Raw genomic sequence first — 24,026 nt, forward strand, 5'->3', positions numbered from 1 at the left:
TTTTTTCTCTTACAAAGGGCTGCTTGGCATCTACAGGGCTAGACTGCCAAAGCTCAGATGAAACACAGTTCTCTTATCTATTAGAAAACAAACAGTTGACAATGTGCAGGTCAAAGACCAAGGGCTGACAGAAGGGGATTCAGGTTCTGATCAAATGCAAGTGCAAGTGACTGTAATTGTTAACCCATCCAGTCAGACAAAGGCTGTCTTTCTGTATACTTTCCATTCCTAATTCACATAATTTTTAAGATGCATTTATTCTGGTATATATAATTAAGCCAAATATTAAGGGGGAGGGGGGAATACTGTGGAAAATTCACTGCTTTAGCACAGTGACATATACACAGTTTTATACACATATATATGCAGATAGACGAAGGATAGGTAAAAGACGATGCTGGAGCCACATTAAAAAACTAAGAAGCTAAAGCTATTGAGCAAAGTTTTATTCGTATGACCACATTCTTTTATAACCAGAATCTTTTTTGTTGGGTTTTTTTTTTTCCTCTTTCTCACAGTAGAAGAGCTCAGAAAAAAAGTTATGAAAATCCTACTTTGGCCCATAGAACTACCTGTATGCAACCAACACAAACAGTTCCACTCACAACCACAGGCTTCAGACGAGAGAACTTGAGATTCTTTTGTGTTACAAGCTGTTAATTAATGCACACTTGATTTTCTATTGTCTGCTTAAAATTTAATTGCTATTCATAAACACATCCTACCGTCTCAGTAAGCAATCTGATTTTCAAAGCAGTGTACTATCCACATTTCTCCTTCATATGGATATTAGTCCCTAAGCATAAGAAACTGACCTTGAACAAAACATGCTACTCTCCACTAAAAGGAGCAGTGAACTCACAATCAGTCTGTCTTGAATTCTTTAGTCTGTCAGACCTACTGAAGTAAGAACTGTCAGATGTAGCTGCTAAAATCTGTAAAGTTTAGAAAGCTCTTATTTTTGCTATGAAGTACAGCTAAAATGGCTCTACGAAACTGTTTCTTAAGCACTAAGAGAGTAGCCACTGGAAGCAATTTCATCTCTTTAGATAAAAAATATTTGAAAACATTCACAGCAGTATATGGTATGAACAGGATTACCATTTGAAATTACCAACAGAACATTCTATAAGCAGATCTATAAAATGCTGCACATATACAGGCTACATGACAGAGTTTAAATCAGTAACAAAACATCAATGAAAAAAAAAAAATCTGAGAAGTAAGGAAATGAATGAGTTCACATCCTGAAAGGGCAAGATTGGTTTTATTTTTTGTTTTATGCAAAGCAGTGTCCTTTTAAACTTTTCCCAACATTTGTCATGTCAACCCTACATGCTCATCTACTTTCAGAAGCATGTCCAGCAGGTTCCTTCTCACCATCAACCAATTTTTACTTTCTCTTGACTCACAGAACACACCGACTGACTACGTAATTTGTAATCACAGACACATTATGTGATTATCATATGTTGTTAATGCATGATCAATTGCTACCTGGACAATTCTTTCCCTTTAATAATTCCCTTTCCTCTCACATCCATAGTCTTTCTATCTATGCAGTTTCAACGACACTGCAGAGCCATCCCTCCTCCTGCTTTAATACTTGCTTTCCTAAGCTCTGAGGTATTTACAAATACGAGGTTTTATGGAGAGACTTCGAGATGTTATCCAGCTCAAAATTTTTAAGAAGCATTATTTTCTTATTATAATGCTGAACAGATAGTGTCTTCAGTCAGATTCAGAAAACTTTCAGATCGAAACATGATAAAAATTATATGGTGTGACATCAGAAAACTTTATCCAGTAGTTTGCCTACACATTGTGTCTTCAAAACATTTGTTAGTGATGTACCTTACTGCAGCCTCTCTCCTTCCTCCTTTTTAGTTTATTCACCTACAGTTCTGAATACTATGGAACTATGGACAATCCAGTTTTTAAAAAGCTGTTAACCAAAGTTATGTCAGAAAACAGTATCAAGAAAGCCTTAAGGTTCACTTTGGCACAGATCTAACACTGATCTGGATATATGAGGCAGCACAGATTTATGGCCAGACTCCATCACAGGGGTTGCCTATACTATGCAATAAGGCACAGCAAAGAAAACCCTATATGCCAAGCCAGCCCTAGAACCAGTGCCCCCCAAACACGGCTCCTATCAGCACAGGACTGTGATAACTGTTTTACAGAGCACCTGAGGCAACATTCGTACTGATTTGAGTGACATACAGCAATGTCACTGACACCTACAGATTCTTCCACCAGAACAAAATCTGTTCTTCAGCTCATCACAACTCAAATTTCAGAAAGATAGTGAGCTAGTTAGCTGAATCTATGGCATTACATTAAAGTCTTACTATAGACTTAGGCCAGTCTCATTACTGTTCAGAAAAATCTGATTTTAGCACATTTTGACAAGAAGCTTTCCTAATTGGAATGATTGTCAATCATGGCTCCCTGATGTTGGAAGCTGGCTTTTATCTTCAGTATAGTAAGGGGTTTTTTCCTTGTTTTGCTTCTTTCTTTTTTTTTTTTCATTAATTGGAAGATGTAATTTTGGAAGTTATAGCATGGATCCAATTATGGTATCTGTCTCTGGGACAGTTTGAGGACCAATATCATATTCTTTAGCAGCATCTATTAAACAAGGTCAACTGGAATCTCTCATCAGAAAAAAAAAAAAAAAAGATGTGATATTTACAACTAACCAAAAGAAACCACTCAGAAGTTTTGTTTTACAACTTGTAGGCCTCCCCTAGCCTGCAAACCTGGCTCTGCCTTATGGCTCAAAGCAATCTTGGAATAAATGGAAAACTACGGCTGGAGCAGCTGTCAGGCAGTGATGTTTAAGTCAGGAATTCTAGTTTTCTCTGTTCTAGAGCTCTCTGCTTTAGTACCTGTGTGAGGCTCTGGCATTTACTAAATTAAAATGCAAGCCATGAAGAAGATAAAAGAATCAGTCCAAAAACTGACACACGAGAGCAACTTTTGTAGAGAATGATACTAAGGTTTGAACACAGCCACTGCAAATCTCTGTGATAAGGCATGAAGAAGCAGGTGGTGTTATTCCATTCTGCTTTAGCTGTAAAACTGCAGTAGGCCAGCTTTGTTAGTTAAATTAGATTAATTACTTAACAGCAAAGCCTTGCTATTCATGTAGTAAGAGCGATTTGCCAGATGTAACAATGGAATAGTACTACCAAGTTTTGTAACAGAGCAAAACACAGCAAGATGGTTCTTTGCCTGAGACTGCCATAGAAACATCCCATTCTGTGACAACGAGCAAATCTTCCTTTTATCTTGCAAAAAATATTACATTTTTATAACACTCTCACTATTTTCACACTTGTTTTTTGAACTGATGTCAGTGTGGCAAGCGCAGCCTGCTTAAGCCAGCACTGCCACCAGAAACAACCTCCTCAGAACACCTCACTCCCATTTCTCACACACTTCAGCCCCAGAATCTCAAAGGGGCCTCACAGTGAGACAGAACAGGTTTCCCTCCGACCGAGTTCTGTTATAACTTCCATCAATTTCCCAATTTAATTCACTGTGTGACTGCAAAAACACTTGTGCTGGCCCAAAAGCACAAGACACTGATATGGAAACAAGAAGCAAGACTGTGTTTGGCATTGGAGCTGGTTTTATACAGTGTTATCATTTGCAAAATAGCTGTTAGCAGAAATAAAGGTGTTACAACACATCTTTATCAAAAAAGACAGGAAAGGATGAAAAGAATGGAGGAGAGACAGCTTAGCACTGAAGACTATGCAAAATAAGAACAACTTACTGGGCAAAAATAGGTGTTTTCTGCTATGTGGTTTGCAACAAGGTTGTTTTCTGCAGACAGAGACATTATGAAAAGCAGCGCATCACGGGCCTGTTGGCCTACTGTTCCTTCTCGATGGATGAAGGGAATCAGCAGGGAAAATATGAGGAAATTGGCAGCTCCTTGGTCCTCGCTAGTGTGGAAAAAGAGTTCTAAAATGGAGGGATCTTTGGCGATAATAGAGCAGAGCTGGTTCAAGAGGACGACCAACTCTGTTTCCACTGTTGGAGTGGCTGTTCCTGAGCAGGAACTCAGCAACATCATCAAAGGCTTCAAAATGGGCTTGTGATGCAGCAAAGGCTGATGAGACTGGGTTACTAGCATTTCATACATTTTGAGTTGCTCAATTTTTGTCTCATCGGTGAACTCTCTCCGTAGGCTCCAAAGGAAAAGCTTCTCCATGATGTTTTCTGAGACCACAAACTCCAGAATAGGCCCCATTGAGGCATCCTTTGCTTGCTCCTCAATTAATAAGAAAAGCATGTGCTCCACATAATTCTGAACAGTGCTGGCCTCATCAGGTGAGATTGCCCCATACTTTGCCTGAGTGTTTTTCAAAGGATCATGCTTCTCTAAGATTTTCAGAACCTAAAGAGAAACAAAGGCAGATCAGTTTGAGTGCATTTTAAAAAATATGCACTTGCCACTGAAAGGAAAAAAAAAAAATCAAAATTCTTAACAAAAAAAAGCGTAGAGTCTTTTTGTGCTTTCAAATTTAAAAAGTTTGACAGATAAACTAAATTTGCCACTTGTCCTATTGCTGAAAGCCAGGGGTTCTCTGAAATAGGGATAAGCTAGGTTTCCTCAGTGTTTGGAAATTGAGTTTCAATGATGTTTGAAATAAGTTTCTTTGTCAGAGAGGACTGAAATCAAAGGACCTGCTCTTCAGCCAGAGTAACTGTGCTCAGGAGTATCAGTATCATGGGATGACTTGCAGTAGTAAGAGTAGCAGCAGCAGCACAGCACTGCTCTTTCTTTGCCCCATCTCATATGATACTGAATGGCCGCCGATGCCCACATGCTCATGCAACTTTCGATATAGTTTTAGGATTGAGTAATAATTGTCAACCCAGCACTTATACCCCTGGATTAAATTCTGTTGGGCATACAAACCATGAAGCTCATTGTTTGTGAAATAACCATTGTCTTTAGCCTTTTAGTGGAGGATAACTGCCACAAAACCACAAAGGAAGAGTGGCTCCCCTAACATAACAACATCACTAGAGTTAAGTGAGATTGACACTGGGAACATCTCAGAAACACTACCATTTGTCTGGCTTGCTTCTTGGGATAGCCAAAGGACAACAAAAGCAGCAGCACAGAAATCAATTTTACATAAACTGTTATTCATGTTACTGCAGCAGATAAGGCCTAAAAGTATGGTGCTCAGAGCAAAACATCTTCGCCTAAAAGCAATTATAATCCTGATGACATGCAAACAATTTTTAGAATATGCTGAAGTGTATAATCTACATCTGTGCATAACAAACAACAGTGCATACAGCTTTGCACTATGCATCTAATATACTTCACAAAAGATAGGCAAGCCTTACCCAGCACAAGGAACAGAAGCACAGAATTTGCAGCAGGGTACAAGTCACAGTGAATCAACAGGAAAGCCAGTAAGAAGATCTACGCCTTCAGTAAGATATTACAATGTCCTACCACTTCCATTTAGATGCAAATCTGCAGTTCAAAGTGGGATTAGTAAAGACTAACCATACCTTGGAAGGTCAATTCCTTTGCATTTTAAAAATAATTCATTGCCCTCTACTACATTCGGCATGAAAGACATTTGTTCCTGAGCAATTCAGGATTATCCCAAAAGAAAGAATGAAGCAAATTCCTATTAATGCAGTTTACTTCAAATCAATAAAACTAATTAACATTACCTGTGCCCAGTGTGTTCTAAACACTATCATGCATGTTTCTGGGTCAACCCCCTGCAGGCGGGGAGCCTGCCGATTTTTGCTGATACTGGTTCCAGAGGACATTATAAATTTTCCAAAGGTCGAGTCAACTAGGCCATGCTGAATTCTTTTAAATCCGCCAGTGAGCTACAGATGTTCAAGCGCCATGATGAGATTGATATCGTGTCCTGAGCTTCAGTATCCACAGAAATCTGTTAAAAAGAAAACAAAACCAAAATGAAACGCACGTATACCTATGCACGTCAAATTATAGCGTGTAACAAAAAAGAACATAATTAGAGAACATTAAAACATTTTTTCTTTTAATTCTGTTTGAGGATAGGATTTTTTAAAGTATGTTATATGGGACCAATCTCAAACTTTCGCTCATGATAATAGCTTACAAAGCTCAAATTTTTGAGAGCAGTGACTGAAATAAGATGCTACTGAAATAAACAAGTACAACAGAAGCTTATGCAGTAAACATCTTATGCAAGTCACTACATTTTTAGTTTTTTGTTATGATACTTTTGCCATCCGACCATATCTTTCTTCAGAGTCGCTTAGTAACTAATGCTGCACAGAATTACACAGGTAAAAAAAAAAGTTCTCTATTTTTTTTAAAAACAATATTTCCAATAACAGATATAATTATAAATACTTAGAAGTTTTCTGTCAGAAATCATATCATAAGCAGTAGAAAACATCTGTAGAGCACCATATTCACATAAAAGGGTGCATCTGTATCAATACCAAAGTAAACAAAACCAAACAACATAAAAGATAAAACCTTTATGTGTCCAAAGCCAAATAAATTGAGATGTCATATTAAAGGACTATGAGAATAGGATGAAACATTGAAACATTCCTTTCATCCATTATTTAATATCCTAGATATCTGAGTATCAAAGTAGTTGCACACCTGCAGGGGAAAGTTAAAATGAAACAAAGACTGGTATCTTCCAGATATTTGAGAGGCTTAAGAGAACATATTATTCCCTCAAGCACCAATATCTTAGTCACACAGTCCCCCGCTTTCTTTCTTACCCTCCATAAGGTTTACATTTTTATTCTCCTTTTTGCAAACCAACTAGGCATTTAATTTATTTCAGTTTGGGACCATGGCGGGGGGGGGGAAGGCATCCAACAACAACCAGAATTTTTTTGTACCATAAGCTGCCAAAGCCCATACAGCAATACTTTGCCAGTACAGAAGGGACTTCCCTGCGCATATCTTAAAAGATGAAAATCTTCTCTCTCTAGTGGACATCTCTGCTAGCACAGGAAAACATACAGCCTGCCTCACAAGTAACAGCAACTTTTGCCATTTTCAAAGAGTCCAAAAACATACAGCATATAACTTTAAAGATTTCTGAGGCAAGCAAAAATGAAAAAATGGTTATGCATTTCCCTGTGTGTGTATATATATATTTATATATGTACACATATATTCATATGTTCAAGATTCAATTGCACGATCAGCCTCCCCCCTCCATCCTAACCCTTGCTTCTTTCAGTATTTAAGATGCATTTCCTATGCACTTGCTAAGCATTCTCATTAACACAATCTAGTCCATCCCTTTTGCAGGTAACATGTTCCAGTGTGAAGAAGCCAGCATAACCAGCATAAATCTTGCACAGTTTATCTGTTTGGGTAACACCACTTCCAGAATGAAGCTGGCACTCCATACAAGCTACTCTCCAGATAACGAACCACCTGGAGCCAGATGCACTGGAGAGTACTGTGCAAAACCAGTGAGAATTAGCTTATGAGAGTCAGTCAATGCTGGAAATAGAAGGAATCTCCTACAAAGTGTCATCAAATTTTATCCCTGTTGTCCTCCTGCTCCACCCACACTTCTCACCTGCCTAACTCTTCCATGCTTATACAGGCCTTACACTTTCAAGCATTCTCCTTCTCAACAGCTTGTTTTGTGTGCTCATTTACCTGAAGGCATCTACCTGTATACTGCAACTTCTTAAACAGTCCTGAAAAATGAATCGTACTATTTCTCCATTACTGATGTTCCTGCGTCGGGGGAAAAAAGTAACAAACAAACAAATAAACAAACAAATAAACAAAAAAAACCCCACACCAAAATAATCAGAGATCAAAGTACCAAGTCGATTTGAAAACCCAGCTTCAGACCTGGGATCTGGGAGGTTTTATCGACTTAAGCAAGTACGACCATACATTATATACACAACTTCTGGCAACGTGCTTGCAGCTCTGTGAGTTCAACACTCCTACCAAAAACCTCTCGGGAACCAAGATGCATGCTTAGACACCATTTAGAAAAAGTCTGCTCTAAGTAGCTTGCCTAATACCATACCTAATAATCCAAGGAATATTTGGTTAATTAATTGACATATTCTTCAGATCACCTGCCCACTTCCTGCCAATTTCCTTTTTGTTAGCACTCTCCTTCAATCAGAAATCTTTCCATTGCTGTAGAAGTCCAGCAGACTCCTCCAGGCAAAAGTGTCCTTCACTGCACAGCCCTGATTCACCCTTTTAGCAGATCTGTCCCATGCACGAAGCAAGCAGCTTTGGAAAAACTAATGTGATTGTGTAATTAAAGATGGTATCAGAAGGTGTAGCAAGAGAACTTAATTAACAAAGCAGAGGCAAGCTCGGTTCTGGAATTCATGAGTTGCTTGACTGGGCAACTTAGAGGTTGTTTTAATGTAGCCTTTGTGTGTTGTTTAAGAATTTAAATAAAAGAAAATGATATTACACATTTAGCTATCACATGACAAATTCTGTCAGCAGCACAGCAGTATGACACCACGAGTAGAATCAGAAACTTCAGATCGGCTTCCACTATTTCAATTAGTAAACAACAATAAGGGAGATTATGGCTTTCTTCAAGAATTCTGATAAAAATCAAAGATCAGTGATGTAAGACTCTCCAGATGCATGCAAAGCTCTAGGATGTTACACACATGGGCAACCCAAAGCTATTTAAACTGTTAGCCTCTTTTTTCCTGTAATCTGTTCTGCGTCCTCCTTGGCCTTCACTATTTTCTTTCTTCATCTTTTTTCTTTATGCATCTTTCCTATCCCAGCCTCAGACATTACTTCTCAAACATCAAGACAGTACTCATTCCCTCACCATAAGACAGACCCCCCTTTAAATAACTACCCTATCTTGCAGCTCTCTAAACAGACTTTTTTGTGGTAAAGGTTCCATACTGGTGCTTCAGCTTCCTGAAATATTGCCTGCACTCTGCAGCCATGAGAAGACCTCAAGTGAACAGAAATGGTACATATCTCACCACACATTCAAAATACACCCAGATGCCAAGAGGTCCAGTGACAGAGCCACTGTTATGTCTGTGTGTCCAGTAGGAAAGCTCACTTTCCACAACAGGGCTATTTAGTTACTGACGTCTGTGTTAAGAGTTTATAACCACCACTGTGTTACTGAACACCCAAGTCCTGTCTCTGTTAACAGCTTACTGCCCAGGCAGATGACTGCTACAGCCTGCACTTGTAATACAGACATCTCTTCCTACACAAGGATATCCTATGTCTAGTCAACATATATAAAGAACAGATACAGCTCTGGCGAAATAAATCTTCAAGACAAGCAGGTACCCCCTCATCTCCTCCATATCATCCCCTAACGTCTTATTTATCCAAGATATTTAAGAACTTCTTGCTATTTCCAAGTCCCAATTTGGGCACACTCAAATGACAACACAGGGAGTTCTCAGATACACAGGTCATTAACAGCTGCCAGCATATTGATTCAAATTGCATCTCTGTCAGAGTTAGATCAGAACAGCAAGGGCTTTCAGTGTTGCTAACTCAAGAAATGTCAAGAAACTTTTCAGGAAGGTCTCCTCAAGCTGATGTTTCATGTGCCCTGTCTGGTCCATTAACTGTATTTGTTATTACAGGCACAAACACTATCCCACTGCTTGGCACAGATCTTTGGATCTGTGACTGACAAACTGTAAAATGGCAAATTCATCTCCAGTATTTATGTATTATAAATAAAACCTCCACGTAACAGTATACTGCACATACATACAATCGCAATGTTAAAGCCACTTACCGCTTTATTAACAAATAATCACAAAAAGATCATTTGTCCTGTGGTGACAAACAGTAACATCTCGAATAGTTCATTCTGATTGTTTACTCCTACTGCACAAAGTCATCATAAACAGCCTGTACAAAGCATCAAATGTAAGAACAAAAATAGCAAATTTAAATTATTAGCAGAAAACAACTTGCCTGCAGCAAACGTTGTTGATGAGGACTAGGTTCGCTTGCATCTAGCCCAGCTATTGCATCAGAAATCTGACAGTAGTCAAAGAACACAGACATTACCCTCATAGCCACCAATTCTACGGTTTTTAATCATCTCTAATCTAAAAGTAACAAGACAGCAACAAGCAGACTAAAATGTGCAATAATATTTCTAAGTTCAAATCAATTCCCTTAAGAAAACAAATATTTCCAGTTTCAAAAGCATCTTGGGATGCTCGGATTTCCTCAGTAATACAAAACACTGTTAGATTGTGCAGGTTTCAAAGACTCCAAACTCAGTGTTTCAAAAAGCTTTTGACAACTTAAGTGGTCACAAAGTAGATTCTAAAAACAGCGTCCCTACTTAAAAAAGGAAACTAAATGAATTGGAAGAGATACTATCTTTTAAGATACATATCAATCTAAAGTTACTATGCTCTAGTTATAGCAGCAGTAGCAGACAGAATAAATTAATTGCAAGCAGATTTTGTTACTAGACCAGACAGTAGGTTTTCTTGATCATTTTGCAAGATGCAATGTGCAACAGTAACTGCAACATCACATTATTCTCTGTGAAGTAAAAAACAAACTCCAATTAAAGAGGGCAAATAATCTGATCGCAATGAGTCCAAAGGTGAGAAAATAAATTAATTTATAAAACATGGATTCATGGAGGAAAAGGTATGAGTGAACTTGGGGGACACTAAGAACAATAGTAACCATTTATTTTAATCAGTTCATGGTCAACATCTTACAAAAATTTAGCCTTTTGTCTCTGCTAAATCCTGATTAAGCTATTAATCTACCAAGTGTGAACACACCTCTCATGCAGGCCATTCAAAATTCTACTTCCAAAAGCCACTGTTCAGTTTAATACCTTTACTCTGCCACACAATAACAGAACCTTCTTAAGCAGGTAAATCTTTCGTATCTTATCTCTTAGTTGTTTAACTGTATCACAAGGTCAAGTCCACTTACATACGCCTTCTACAGCTATTTCAATTACCACTAATGTTTTATATATCTAACAATCCCCATGTGGAACAAGAAGCACTAGTGTACATTTCACACACGAGGAACCGAGGTTCAAAGAGAAAAGTCACTATTTCTCCTAAGATCTTCCTATATTCTCTTTGTAACTGGACAAGAGCTTTTGAAATTAGGCAACTAATTTCTACTTTCATAAACTTTGTTGGTTTCATATTAAATACCTTTCAGTGTAGACTCAGTTAGTTGGCTGGGTTTTTTTCCTTGCAAATCAGGTCAAGTGTTGCATATACAAACATACTAGGAAGCACCTGTCTCTCCTTAAGCAGCAGCAAAGTTGTACAGTCACATACATAGGTCTATAACCACATCTGTGCAGTCTCTGGTAAGTGAAGAGGATGGAAGAAAGAGAGCAGAAAACTTCAGTACAACTCAGCCTATTTCCAGTACAAAAAAAAGCAGCAGACCATAACTGTGCTGGGCAGCTTTACACTAATGAGATTGAGACCCGGTCACTGGACTCATGGAGGATATCTGCTGCAGTTCTCCTCCAGAAGTCTGTAAGTCCTCAACCCTTTTACACAGCTGATTACAGAGTTGAACTCCCCAGTCAACAAAAGTACTTATTTTACTGCAATGTACACTGGAAGAACAGCCTAGCAAGAATCCCTCGTGAAGTCTGCTTCCTCCCACTGGAGCGTCTCTTCTCAAAAGTCTCACCTTTGGATTAAAAAAAACCAGCACAGAAGTTTGCAAGATTGGGGTTTCCAGGGCAATGCATAATAAAAAGACAAAAGATACACAGCCTAATAGAGTAAGGTAGGCAAAAAATATGCTGCAAGGCTCTTAAATTTAATTATCACGGTTGTCTTCTGTGGAGAGGTTAAGATGCCATGTTCTCCAGCAGTTCAGGAACACGAGTGTACTTCTTGCAATAAGACATTGCACACTTTTGCTGTACCGGCCAAAGCTCTGCACCCTGTCAGCCCAGGTAAACAAGAGCAAACAGAGAAACCTTGACAGCAGTGAAAGAAACAGCATATATCAAAGTGTTTTCATGGATTAGTGTAGCATAAAAGAGGCTTGAAATTAGACCACTTCAAAGAAGTAGCGGGAAATTATATGGTCTTACACACAGGTATGCAATCACACCTCTGCAGTCTCTGATAAGTGGGTGAGCGAAGGTAGGAGAAAAGTGAGTGGCAAATTTTCGCAAGCCTCAACTTAGTTCCAGCTTAAAAGAGACCTTGTTCAGGGTTTGTTTACTTTTGATTGAAAAGAAAGCCTTCTGCACAAATTTGTTAGCTTTTCTTCAGGGACTGTGATTAGGGAGAGGGTTTAAATTTTATTAATATTAGTGTTTCAAAGGAAGACATCAATCCTTTCAAAGGAAAAGATTCACAGTTCTTGTGCAAAGTTTCACTGCAAAAGCAAAACCTATGAAGAACAGTCACATCCCCACCCTAAATCTCCTATACAATCTCCACCAGAGTGCAGAAGGATTACAGGATGCTCACTGGAGATCAGTAGGTCTGTGGTAGGCAAGCAAAAACTATCAGTGGTTAAAAGTCACTGCATTAAAGGATCCTCATTTTCATTAAGTCCTACTCACCTTCAGAAGCTCTACTAGCAGGAAAGCTGAAGCAGATTACTAGAGGAACAGTTTAAACTACATGAACAATTATTTTCCCTCTTCATTTGTTCTTTCGTGTTTCAATGCTTCAGTCCAACAATTGTCCTGTCCTTCGTATGCCTCAAACAAACACTTCACATTTAGTCACTTTTTTCAATCTAGCTTTTCTACCCAGTATTTGCAAAGACACTATGCTTTTCATGTGTAGGTGTGAGAAGAGATAAAACTACCTGTTTAAAATCCTAACAGAGAACAAGTCACCACAAATTGTAAAACAATGTAGTTAATCAAAGTATCAATCTGTTCTCATCAAGCACAATTTAACCCAACCTGTTAACATGAACATCTTGTGACTTGTCCCCACAGAGACTGCCTAACGATTTATCTCATGAGAAACACCACACACAGTATGGTTTCTAATGAGACAAAAATATTACTGTCCCATCTACAGTCAGCCTGCTGCAGTTAAAAACCACAATTCATCTTTTATCAAATGTCTGTGGAGCTACACGACTCACACGTTTATTGTAGATTCACATTAGCTCAACTGGGGTACCACTAAGCTCTTCATGTGATCGATATAATCCTGTGGTATTATACATTAGGAGGTCCACGTTAGGGCATTAAATAAGTACATGGTTCTCTAGACACACGAACAGGCAGTTCCCCCACAGTAAACAAGCAGCAGTGACAGCAAAGAGGCCCAGCTGACCGCCCCAGTTCAGGAGTGCTACAGTGGCATAAACGGGCTTGATTCCTGGGCAAGCAATGGGATCAACTCTTGCTGGCAAGCCTATGCACTGGGACACAGGCTAAGCCAAATCCCAAGCCCTCAGAGACTACTACTGCATGGGTCAGCCAAAATGAAAGAACAGAGATGCCGGTTAGGTAGTATGGTCCAAAAGGTATTGATGGGTTAAGCTAAAACTACACAGAGTGGGGCCCGGAAGGTATACAGCTAACCAGCAAAGACAGTTCATCAAAGAGCACATTACCAAAGCTAGAGAGATGGCGGTGATTGCTCAAGAAAACAGTAATTAAACAACACAAAATACTTGACAGAGACCTTGACCTCCTCAAGGAAGGCCCCATTTACCTGTTACACCACAGGGCATGTTCATCTATCACAGGTATTTGCACACAGGCAATTTCACTGGATCTCAAGAGCACAGAATCACTGAAGTTGCTCTTGCAAAGTCCCAGGAGAAATGAACTACACATTCATATCCCTGGGTCATAAATCTGAAGCAAGGGAAAGAAAAAAAATTACGTTGCTATTCAAGTGGCACAATTTGTTCCTTTTATATAAGGAACATAACAAACCTGTTTCTCTGTTGTATTTGATCTCCTCACATTTGGCCTACTTCAGAAAGGCAACAATTCAGTAACAGAAGTTCAAAATACAGATTACATTGGTTGAAAACTTAAGAATAAACTAGCAACTAGGGTTCTTAAAATCTAAAATAGACCTCTCTATTTTTAGTAGAGCTCTGGCACAATATGACTGAGGTATCTTGTCTGCTACTAGCAGACAGCTGCTACAAAAGGGATATTAAAAGCTTAAAGTAAACTTGGGGAAAAAAAACAAATTTAAAAAGAGCAGTTCAGAAAAGTTCACTTCTACCTACATACTAAAGAAGGCGGATGTCACTGAACTGAAATCAATTCAAGGCTTTAACTTTGCTGGTTCATTCCCACATCACTACCAAAACTGATGACCCCAGAAAAGCCTGTTTCTATAGAAAACCAAGTAATTAAAATGTTATACCAAGTAATTAAAATGTTATACTGTGTGAGACAGGCATTACAAATCTCGGTTTAAAACTCTGTACTGTGAGTGTGCTTTCATACCAAGCTTCAAAGAGAAAAAAAACAACCCCAAAGAGCATAGCACACGTCACTCAATGAAAGGTACCTTCCATTCCTTGATTTATAGGTAAATTACAAATATCAGCTGCTATGTCTACACTAGTAATTTTGTTTTGTCATAATTGAAATGAATTATTGGTAAAAAAAATAGTTGTTGTCAACTTTCCCATCTCTACTGAGAATTTGTACAGGGTTTATTTCAAAATTCATCACTATGCAGGAGTAGGAGGCAGCAACGCATCAGAAAGCGGATATTTAACAAAACCCACTTTATGTTCTGGCTATGCTAGTGGAAGAGGGAAATCAAAATGATCCATACACTCTGCACATCAATTTTGCTTTTCAAGATAATTCTGACATCTGTGTGACATACAAACCTGGCCCCAGCCTCCTCATAGTTTAGGAAACCCACATGCTTCTTGAAGTTGTGATGCTGAACTGAATGGAACACCTTTTCTTTTTTACATTTTTTTTAAAAAGGTAAAACAGTGTCTATAGCCAAAAGTATAAAATAAATTCATAGGAAATTATTTAGTTGCCTTTCTACAAAACCTTCTTGACAGGAAGATGAATGAGAGCAGTAAAGCAGTAGAAGACTCCATACTCTGAAGATTTAAAGCTATTTTCAGAACACTAGTGTACAGAATAGGAAATACTACCTTCCCGAGAGAAAGATGGTCTAGAGAAATGTTATCAATATACCTGTAATTATCATATGTAGATTACAGAAAACAAGATTAAGGTATATATTTTATGGCTACAGCAATAATATGTAAGACGATTTTTCAAGTGATTTGTAGAACATGTCAAATTACTCATTATAATAAACATAAGAAGTACAAGAATAATGTTCTCAAGTCTACAAAGTGACATTAAAGAAGATGTGTACGCTTCCAGCACTAATCCACAATAAAATGCAAATACACATATATTCTAAACATTCCGTGTTTCATGATAAAGAAGCCACAAACTTTTGTTTATAGTTTCCAAACTCTGAGATGATTCTGCAGGTTCTAAATATAGTTCAAGCACAAGAATCAGCAGTAAAACACCATTAAGACTATCCTGATTATTTGATCAATAAACCAACAAACCAAACAACAAGCTTCCCAAGTGGATTGTTGCCAAGTTTTCACTCAGAAAAGAACTTCTACTTCACAGATGGAATTGCTCTCTGTTCACATGCACATGATACTTCTCTTTATCCCTCTTTCAAACTAAAAAACACCAGAAAAGGACAGAATATGCCATAAAATCAAAACTGTTAGGTATAGAACGGATATTGCATAGTTGTTAACATAATACTCACTCTAGAAGCATGTTTATTTCTCCAAAACTTAATGCCCAACACAAAGTTCCCTTTCTCCTGGAAAAAATGGGTTGATAACTCTGTCTAAATTTAGGTAGCTATCTATCACACAAAAAACCCTTTTATACTTCTCAGTATGCTCATTATAGTACACAGACTGTAGTAATTGGCCAGATAACTGGAATTTGTCATGTATCTTTCTGTACATGATTAACTGAAACTACTCACTTTAGAGAGAATTACCACCCCAAGATACCTATCCACCAAGTCAACATAATTTCCTACACTCTGAAGTGATAACATGTTAGTGACATGATGAACTAATGAATGAAGGGAATGAGCAAAAGCATATCACTACAGAGCTTCAGAACAACTGTTTCAGTGCACTGTAGGATGACAGAAGCTCATCACAAATTACTCCTTAAACCTAGTCAACTTAACAAGCTGCTGAAATCTGAAAGGTCATTTTCATACCTCACCCTATGTACATGTATTGCCTGATAGCAGACAGGGCCTCATGATTAAGTGCTATATTTAGTGGATTGATACTTTTGAATATAAATGTACTTTTGTGGTCTTTTTTTTCCTTCTTCAAAAAAAATAAAAAGGAGAATAGAAAGAACAGAACACTGTGTGAACCAACATTGTTTGCTTCAGATATCTATCTGCAATTTAGCTTGGAGAAAGCTCCAGAAGCTAGTGAACTTCCTTTGCCCTAAATTATGTTCAAGGTTTGGCAAAGAGGAAAGCACTTGCAAAATTATTCTTATGATTATCAATTCTCAAATCTGGGGAAAACCACTGAATAAATATTACTGTTTAAGATGAGACCAACAAATCACTATAGCACACTGTTCGCTGAAGAACAAGGATGAGGAATAATCAAATTCTGTGATTAATGAAGATGAAAACAAAAGGAAAAAAAAAGGTAAAATGAGCACTCCTTACAAAATCCAATCATGTCCCTCCAGTTTCCTGTTCCCATAATGCACAAAACCCCAGGTATTAGGTCTGATAGGAAACTCCATAAGAACACTGTTTTTCTTCTCCCTTTTTATTCTAACTCAGAGCAGACAAGCAGAATTGGAAGATTCATTTTATATTAATTCCTACAGCAAAGTCAAGAACCTCAATAAAATAACACTTCCCTATCTGTGAGCATAGATCCATGAAAAATCAACCTCTCCTCCTGCAGTGACACCCTTATTTAAAAATATTAGTACAGATTTGCAAGTTGAGTGGACTTTGACAGATTATGGCTTTCTCTCTGTACATTAAAGTTTTTCCTTTTAATACATATGGTAGTAAACAACAAAATCCGAAGTGGATTGTTGGCATTTTTATGATGTTTAGTGCATAAAAAGCCAGATCAAAGAAAAATTTACATGTTATTTATATTTCTATTTCTGTTTAGTTTCATTGCATTTTCTACAGGTGGTAGATATTTTTTCCTTGAAGCTTCTCCAGCTCTCCTAGGAATAAAATTATTTGTGTCGTGTAAACAGTGTTAAGTTGGCCATTACGCAGAGTAAAAATTAATTATTCATCTCTGATACCCTAAAACAAGTCTGCTCTACTATGAAAATACTTTACATTCTTACACCACCCAATCTTGTGCAAATGGAAACTGAGTGACATTACAGCATCTTCTGTTCTCATGACTACCTTTCCTGGTTAATGAGAGATGAATGCACTGGCAAGAAAAGTAATACATAATAGTCTATACAACACCTGTCTTAGACATGTTGCCAGCATGTAAAAAAAAAAAAACAAACTGATAAACAATCACAGGAACAATTGGGTGGGGAAGGGGAATGACTGAGGTAATCTGACACTTTCATAACAATTCTTACAAATTTTTTCAGTCTTGCCTTTGAACCTTTGAGAAAACATGAACAGAAATATAGGTGACTTTCTAGTCCAGCAAGGAATGAAGATAAACCAGTAACTTGCATACCCTGGAGGGTAAATGAAGGCAAATAACCTAACAAATTGCAAAGAAGACTATTCATCTCATAAAGGGAGCGCTCTGGAAAACACCAAACCTAACAAACATACCTACGAAAAATGGGATAAATATCAGAATAAAGTAAAAATAAAATGTAATTACTATTTGAACTTTTTAACACTTGGAATGATCAATATTGAAGACCTACTAAATAAGGGAGTTGGATGTCAGCCCTGGCAGGAATGCTTCTCAGTATAGATAATCAAAAGCCAAACCACAGCCTCTCCCATCTAATTTTGTAACACCTATGGAGACAGGCATGGGAATGTCTGTTCCACCCATCAACAGGTTGTTCTTCCTGCCTGCACAGCTCTGAAAGTTGGGAGTGTCTGTGTATGTCTTTGGGAACCCTGCTTCTTCTCACCTCTACTTCTGTCCTTCCGTCTGAGGCTGTTGGAGCTGCAGAAGCTACAGTACACCAAGGTTTGGGGTTTTTTTCAAAGTAGTTGGAGTGTTCTCTTATCCCCTAGGCCTAAAGTCTAGCTCCTCTCCTCTGCCATATCGTCTCCTTAATTTTTCAGTTCACCTTTACAATTTTCTTGAAAACTGGTAATAGATGTGCTATCCAAATTTGCAAACTGAGCCTTACGCAAAGTCAGGTCTGACACACAAGTCCTCAGAGAGCTCCAAAGGAGAACCACAAGCTAGAGGCAGAAGCAGTTCAAAGAGGCATGAGAAAGTCTGTCTGTATGCACAGGCCTTGAGTGTTAGTCAGCTGTAACCACTGAATGTTTGGAAGTGAGATCTCAAACTTTACTCCTGAGGATACGGTTCTTGACACTGAATTACAAATTTACGATTATTTTTTCAACCTCTCAACTGAAAGGTGAAAAAGACTATGAGAATTAGAAAGCATATGTCAAACCAATTTTTTGTTTTCATGGACCAGTTACAAAGTACTTTACTACGTGCAAAACTGTTACATCATTCACCAGTTGTCCCTCTGTTGAAACAAAACTGTCATCACATATATTTCCATCTCTGTTCTGTCTTCAAGTCCTCCTTGCCTCATAGACACCATTCTATTTGCACCGTAATTCATGACATGGTCACTCCAATAATAAAGCCCTTCACCATTGTTTCAGAATATGTCATCTCTCCATTAGGCAGTGTTGTGAGATCCCTGCTGTTCTCAAGTATACCTGTACTCTGAAGGACACGAACCTTCAGCCCTGAGAGTCACAGAATGTCTCAGGAGCCCTTCAGTGACATTATGAGAGCATTTGCACACAATCAAGCATCTGTGATGAAAAACTACATGAAAATAAATGGTGCTGTAAGTCAGCACTAAACCAAATACATGCAACTAATGACAAATTAATGAAGGATAGAAGAAAACCCTGCCCTTGTGAGACCCCACCCAGAGTACTGCGTCCAGATCTGCAGTCCTCAGAACAAGAAAGCGGATCCAGAGGAGGATCACAAAGATGACCTGAAGGCTGAAGCACCTCTCCTACAAAGGCAGGCGGAGAGAGTTGGGGTTCTTCAGTATGAAGAAGGCTCCAGGCAGACCTCATTGTGGCCTTTAATGGGCTTACAAAACAGAGGGAGAGCAGATAGTCATAGAACAAGGGGGAACGTTTTTAAACTAAAAGGGAAGAGGTTTAGATAAGATTGGAAAAAATTCTTTACTCAGAGCAGGGTGAGGCACTGATTGCCCAGAGAGGTTGTGGATGTCCCATCCCTGGAAGTGTTCAAGGCCAAGTTAGATGGGGCCCTGAGCAATCTGGTTTAGTGAAAGGTGTTCCTGACCATGGTGGCAGGATTGAAACTGGATAATCTTTAAGGTTCCTTCCAACCCAAGCCATTCTACGATTCTATGAAAACTTCTCTTCAGGAGTACTGATACCAAAAGTGCACATGTCTACAATTATGGAAACCACAATGATCAACCTAATTGGAAAGAATCGGTCCCCGAAGTTGCCAACACTTGAAAATTCAAGTCCGCTAGATTCCAAGGTGGTGGTGTGGCAATGTCTCTCCATCCTCTAAATCAGCAGGACTGGGAGCCAAGATCCATGGTTTTCTCTGACAAAGGAAAAAGTGAGTTTTCCCTGTGACAATGTATCTATCTACCAACTCAACCATCAAGAAGATCAACACAAAAAATGAAACACAGTACTGTGATGGATGACTACTAGCATAGTAGATGTACCACCTCTGGTAGCAGTCAGTCAACAGACTCCGTGTATCCGTGAGGGTAGTAGCTACTGCTACTAGGAAACCTTCAAAGCCTGAAAGTTTCTAGATGGATTGAACAAGTTTCTTTGGACTCAGACAAGACTGTATGAGCAATTTGCTGGGGAAAAGTATCAAAACTGGACTTAGCAGAATAATTACTTCAAATGTGTTTAACTTCCTCTTACTTGCTGTGAATAGCATGGAGGGCACACACAACGATCATCACGAGCAGCAATGGTAACTGCCTGAATGCAAGAGCTCAAGCCAGGAGACTTAACAGTCTCCTCCAGTTCTCTTCCATTTTACATGAGCCTAAGGCAAATCACTGAGCCCAGTTTCTCCCTTAATATATGAGCCACAGAGTTCTGGAGCCCTCTGATTATTATTCAAGCAGTAAGTCATCATTATTCAGTTGACAGTCTAGCTGTTTACCTGCCCCGAAAAATCTCAGAATCCCTATGCACCACACTCATACTACACACTTAAGACTTACAGCCCCTATCAGAAACTTCTATTTGGCAAAACACTTCTAAACCCATGGCCTACAAGTAATGAATTCTCACCTTACCTTCATTTCTATATTTTGGCATTGTGCAGAAGAGATAAGACACAATCAAGGCCCTCTAAATGAAAAAAAAAACAAAAAAAACCACATGAAGTGTTTCAGAACACCAGTGAGAGGATTTCATGCAATGTATGGCTATTATTAGATTGCTATTTTGCTTAGTAGATCAGAGGATATAATCAGCAGATGATGCAGCCATGATTTGCGAAGCACAGCCTTATTAAAAGCTAATGAGATAAACGAGTTAAAATTTACATTTTGCTCCACTGATAAGGTTCATTGGCACACTTAACTCCAACTCCATGGTTTGAATATTAAACCCACTTATTAATGTCTAGTAAAGCTAATTATAATGCTGAGTGGCATTAAACTGTAATAACCAAGCAGGATGTTAGAATCACATCTTTCAGTATTACTGTAGCTCTGAAGTTAAGTGTTCTGCACGTGGAAATAAATGTCTTTTGAGTTCATGCTGTAAGAAAGTACCAGCCCTCTGTGACTTTTTCCTGACCCTTCTGAGAGCCCAGAGCCATGTTCTTCTAACAATGCAAAAGGCAGGTAAACATCGCTTATTACTATGATTTCAACAGCGTCTGTCTGTCTTATTGCAGTAACAGTAAGGATTAAAAGTATCTTTGTATCTACAATATATGACATTTACACTTGTCATATACTCTCTAAACTGTTTAAATTAACAACAAAGGCCTGGAAACCATATCTGTTTGATTTAACTCTCCTTTTTCACCATCTTCTGTCAGAACTAGAAATATCACTATAAAAACACCATCATTTACTGAAAAGAATACTGAAAATACAATTTAGGCCTTACACTACCCTGTGTCTTCTGATGTCGCATCTATGTGAGCACCTTAAGTGGACAACAACCATTTTTAAGGATAACATAAGAGGACACAGGCCATAATATTCTTTCCATTTTAATCTCCACAATCTATCTATCCTATGACAGCAATGGAAAGAAGGTTAGACAGGGAATAATTAAGTGCCAGATATCCATGGATCAACAGTACCCAGTGTGAGGACTCACATGTGTCAGTCCAAAAACATAAGCATAAGCACAAGCTTGAGATGCACAGTTCCTCTGGGATCTCCCCGTCTCAAGACAAGAGTGGCGTCAGCTCTCCTTCCATGAAGAGAGTCATGGAAGGTACGGGACTGCTCGACAGCCATCATTACCTTTTAAAAGTGGAATATACAAAAAGAATTACAACAAAAAGCATAAAAACAGTACAGATAAAACCTCCACTTTTTATTTGTAAGGTAATACTCAAAAGCAGACATTCATTAGGCACATAAAAAAGGCATTGCAGAACTACTAGATTTTTTTTCTTCTGTGAGGTAAAGCGAAAAGGTACTTGCAGTGTGACAATAAAAGAAACTAGCAGAGCAAATCATGTGTAAAACATTAAATGCAACTGCTTTTTGGCACACGTTTTTGTTCCTTTCAATTTATCACCCAATTTAAACATTCAGCTTGTAATGCACTCCATTCCACTTTCTTCAGCCCAGCTTTAAAATACAGGCATGCCATGTTTCAGCAGTAGAAGTAAAGAAATGCAGTGCAGCTCAGAAAAAAAAGACTCAGTATGTGCCTTGCTGTGAAGCATTCCCCTGCATCCCTGGTTGGAGGAATCCATAGGTATTCACTGGAACCCCTGAGTCCATGCTGCACAACACAAAAAAAGAAAAGGAGAGAGGCAGAGAGAGCAGTCTACTTCAGTGGTAGATTCTAGCGCCACAAACTCACTGCCAGATGAGCCTCCACCAGACCCTTTTAGTTACTGAGAGCATGAGTTCAAAGCAACACACACCCACCATTCCCTCTGCCATACTCTTCATGTGGTTCCTATGCCACACATCAGCCAAACCTGGAACAGAGTGGTTTTTGAGTGCTCAAATTTAACCCTCCCAAAAATCTGTCTTGAAAATGGATACTTGTGACTTTGGAAAAGCAGAACCATCAAACCTCTTTGCCTGAGGGAAAATCCTGCCAGTCTGATTTCACAGGAGCAACTCTCTCTACACAGGTTCTTCCCACAGAGTATAAAGTGCCCTCTGCAGTCTTTTTCCTCCAATACATTGCACTAGATGTGGCTTTTCCCAAGCCATTTTATGAGTATGGTTTGTTTACTAAAAGCATCATCAGAGAAGCTCCTCCAATTACTCTTTCAACTATGCTAATACTTGGTAGGTTATTCTGAATCTAAATGTTTCAATACTTCCCTGCATCTGTAATCAACAGATGCACCTAAAGCATATTATATTTTTTAAAAAGAGACAGCCAGCAGCACAGTATTCCCACAGGCAGCCTTGCCAGGAAAAGATATGTGGTAAATAATTAATTTTCCTAGGTTAACTTGAATTCCAGACTAGCATTTGTGAGCATCAGTGCCACGGAAAGGTAACTAAAAACTCTAGTTTGTATTCTTGTCCAGTAAAAGCTTTGCCTTACATGCAAGCACTGATAGCAAAAGTTTTATCATCTCAGAGACAGGAAAAGTAAAGAACACTTAGAGAAGCCCAGCAAAGTCTATTCTGTAAAATGCAAAGAACTCGGAACTCTGTGCTTGGCTACTACTGGGGTTTTTTAATTATTTCTTTCTTTAACTGTTGGTGTGCCAAACACAGATAGGTGCTGAGCACCGATGTCAGACTGCAGCACACAGAAGCTTCCAGTATAATCTACCCTAGAAATAATTAAAGACTTCGTTCACCACTTACTGTGATTTCTTTTCCTATCTTGCAGGTGTTTGGCAGGAAGGTTGGGGACAATTCCAAACACAGGGGGGAGGGTGGCACATTCCAGACAAATCTTCTTTCCAAAACTGATCTTAAACTTAGCAGTTAAACACAGAAAGGTTTCAAATAGCACGTAAAATCTTACAAATATTACCAGTGTACATTCAGTATTCGTGGTTTGAAGTGACTGAACATTTATACAGACTATCAACTGTGATGCCATATCATACTTTGAAAAGGTAACTGATTTAATTCTTTTACCACTTCTGTTTGTTGCCTCAAAGGTGCTGGCAGATCATAACAGACAAAGAATAGTTCATACAATCAGGTACCAGCTGGCATTTGAGAAAAGGCTTTGCAGAAAGTAGTTCATTTTCCCTGGAAACGATCCATGAAAATGGACTGAAAAAAAAATCTAAATAAATATTTAAGAAACAAACTTCATTAACATATTGCTTATGCATTGATTTATGACAAATCAGGTGTTTCTTAAGTAATTCTATACCTGCTGGTACCCATAAAGGGAATGGAAAAGCCTCTCACATTCAGTTTCCCTTTCAAGTCATGGAACTCAGTCTAATATCCCTGGAATTTTTCTTCCAAGTTTGATTTTTTATTTGACTCTTTGACCGAGAGCAAAGTTGATGGACCTCAAGATCCTACTTCCTTTCATTTCAGTCGGCTGCATTTTTAGAGGATCAGAATACAGTTATATAT

The 24,026-nt window shown here is 38.5% G+C and overlaps 1 protein-coding gene across 9 annotated transcripts in view; it reads right to left on the reverse strand.

The window, feature by feature from the left end:
• Nucleotides 1–24,026, reverse strand: part of FAM160A1 (family with sequence similarity 160 member A1) — an 87,113-nt gene that overhangs the window by 30,822 nt on the left and 32,265 nt on the right. For 7 of the 9 annotated variants that reach the window (XM_032686021.1, XM_032686014.1, XM_032686018.1 and 4 more), the window contains 2 exons: nucleotides 5,722–5,951; nucleotides 3,791–4,417 (listed from right to left, as the gene is read on the reverse strand). In XM_032686021.1, coding sequence (XP_032541912.1) covers nucleotides 3,791–4,417; nucleotides 5,722–5,823 — 729 coding nt within the window. In that variant the 5' untranslated portion in view covers nucleotides 5,824–5,951. Of the gene's footprint in view, nucleotides 1–3,790; nucleotides 4,418–5,721; nucleotides 5,952–7,604; nucleotides 7,707–13,716; nucleotides 13,807–24,026 lie in introns of those variants that run through there. The other 2 variants (XM_032686019.1, XM_032686022.1) reach the window with 2 other exon arrangements.

This window comes from Chiroxiphia lanceolata, chromosome 4 (genome assembly GCF_009829145.1).
Source record: "Chiroxiphia lanceolata isolate bChiLan1 chromosome 4, bChiLan1.pri, whole genome shotgun sequence".
NCBI classification, from domain to species: Eukaryota; Metazoa; Chordata; class Aves; order Passeriformes; family Pipridae; genus Chiroxiphia; species Chiroxiphia lanceolata.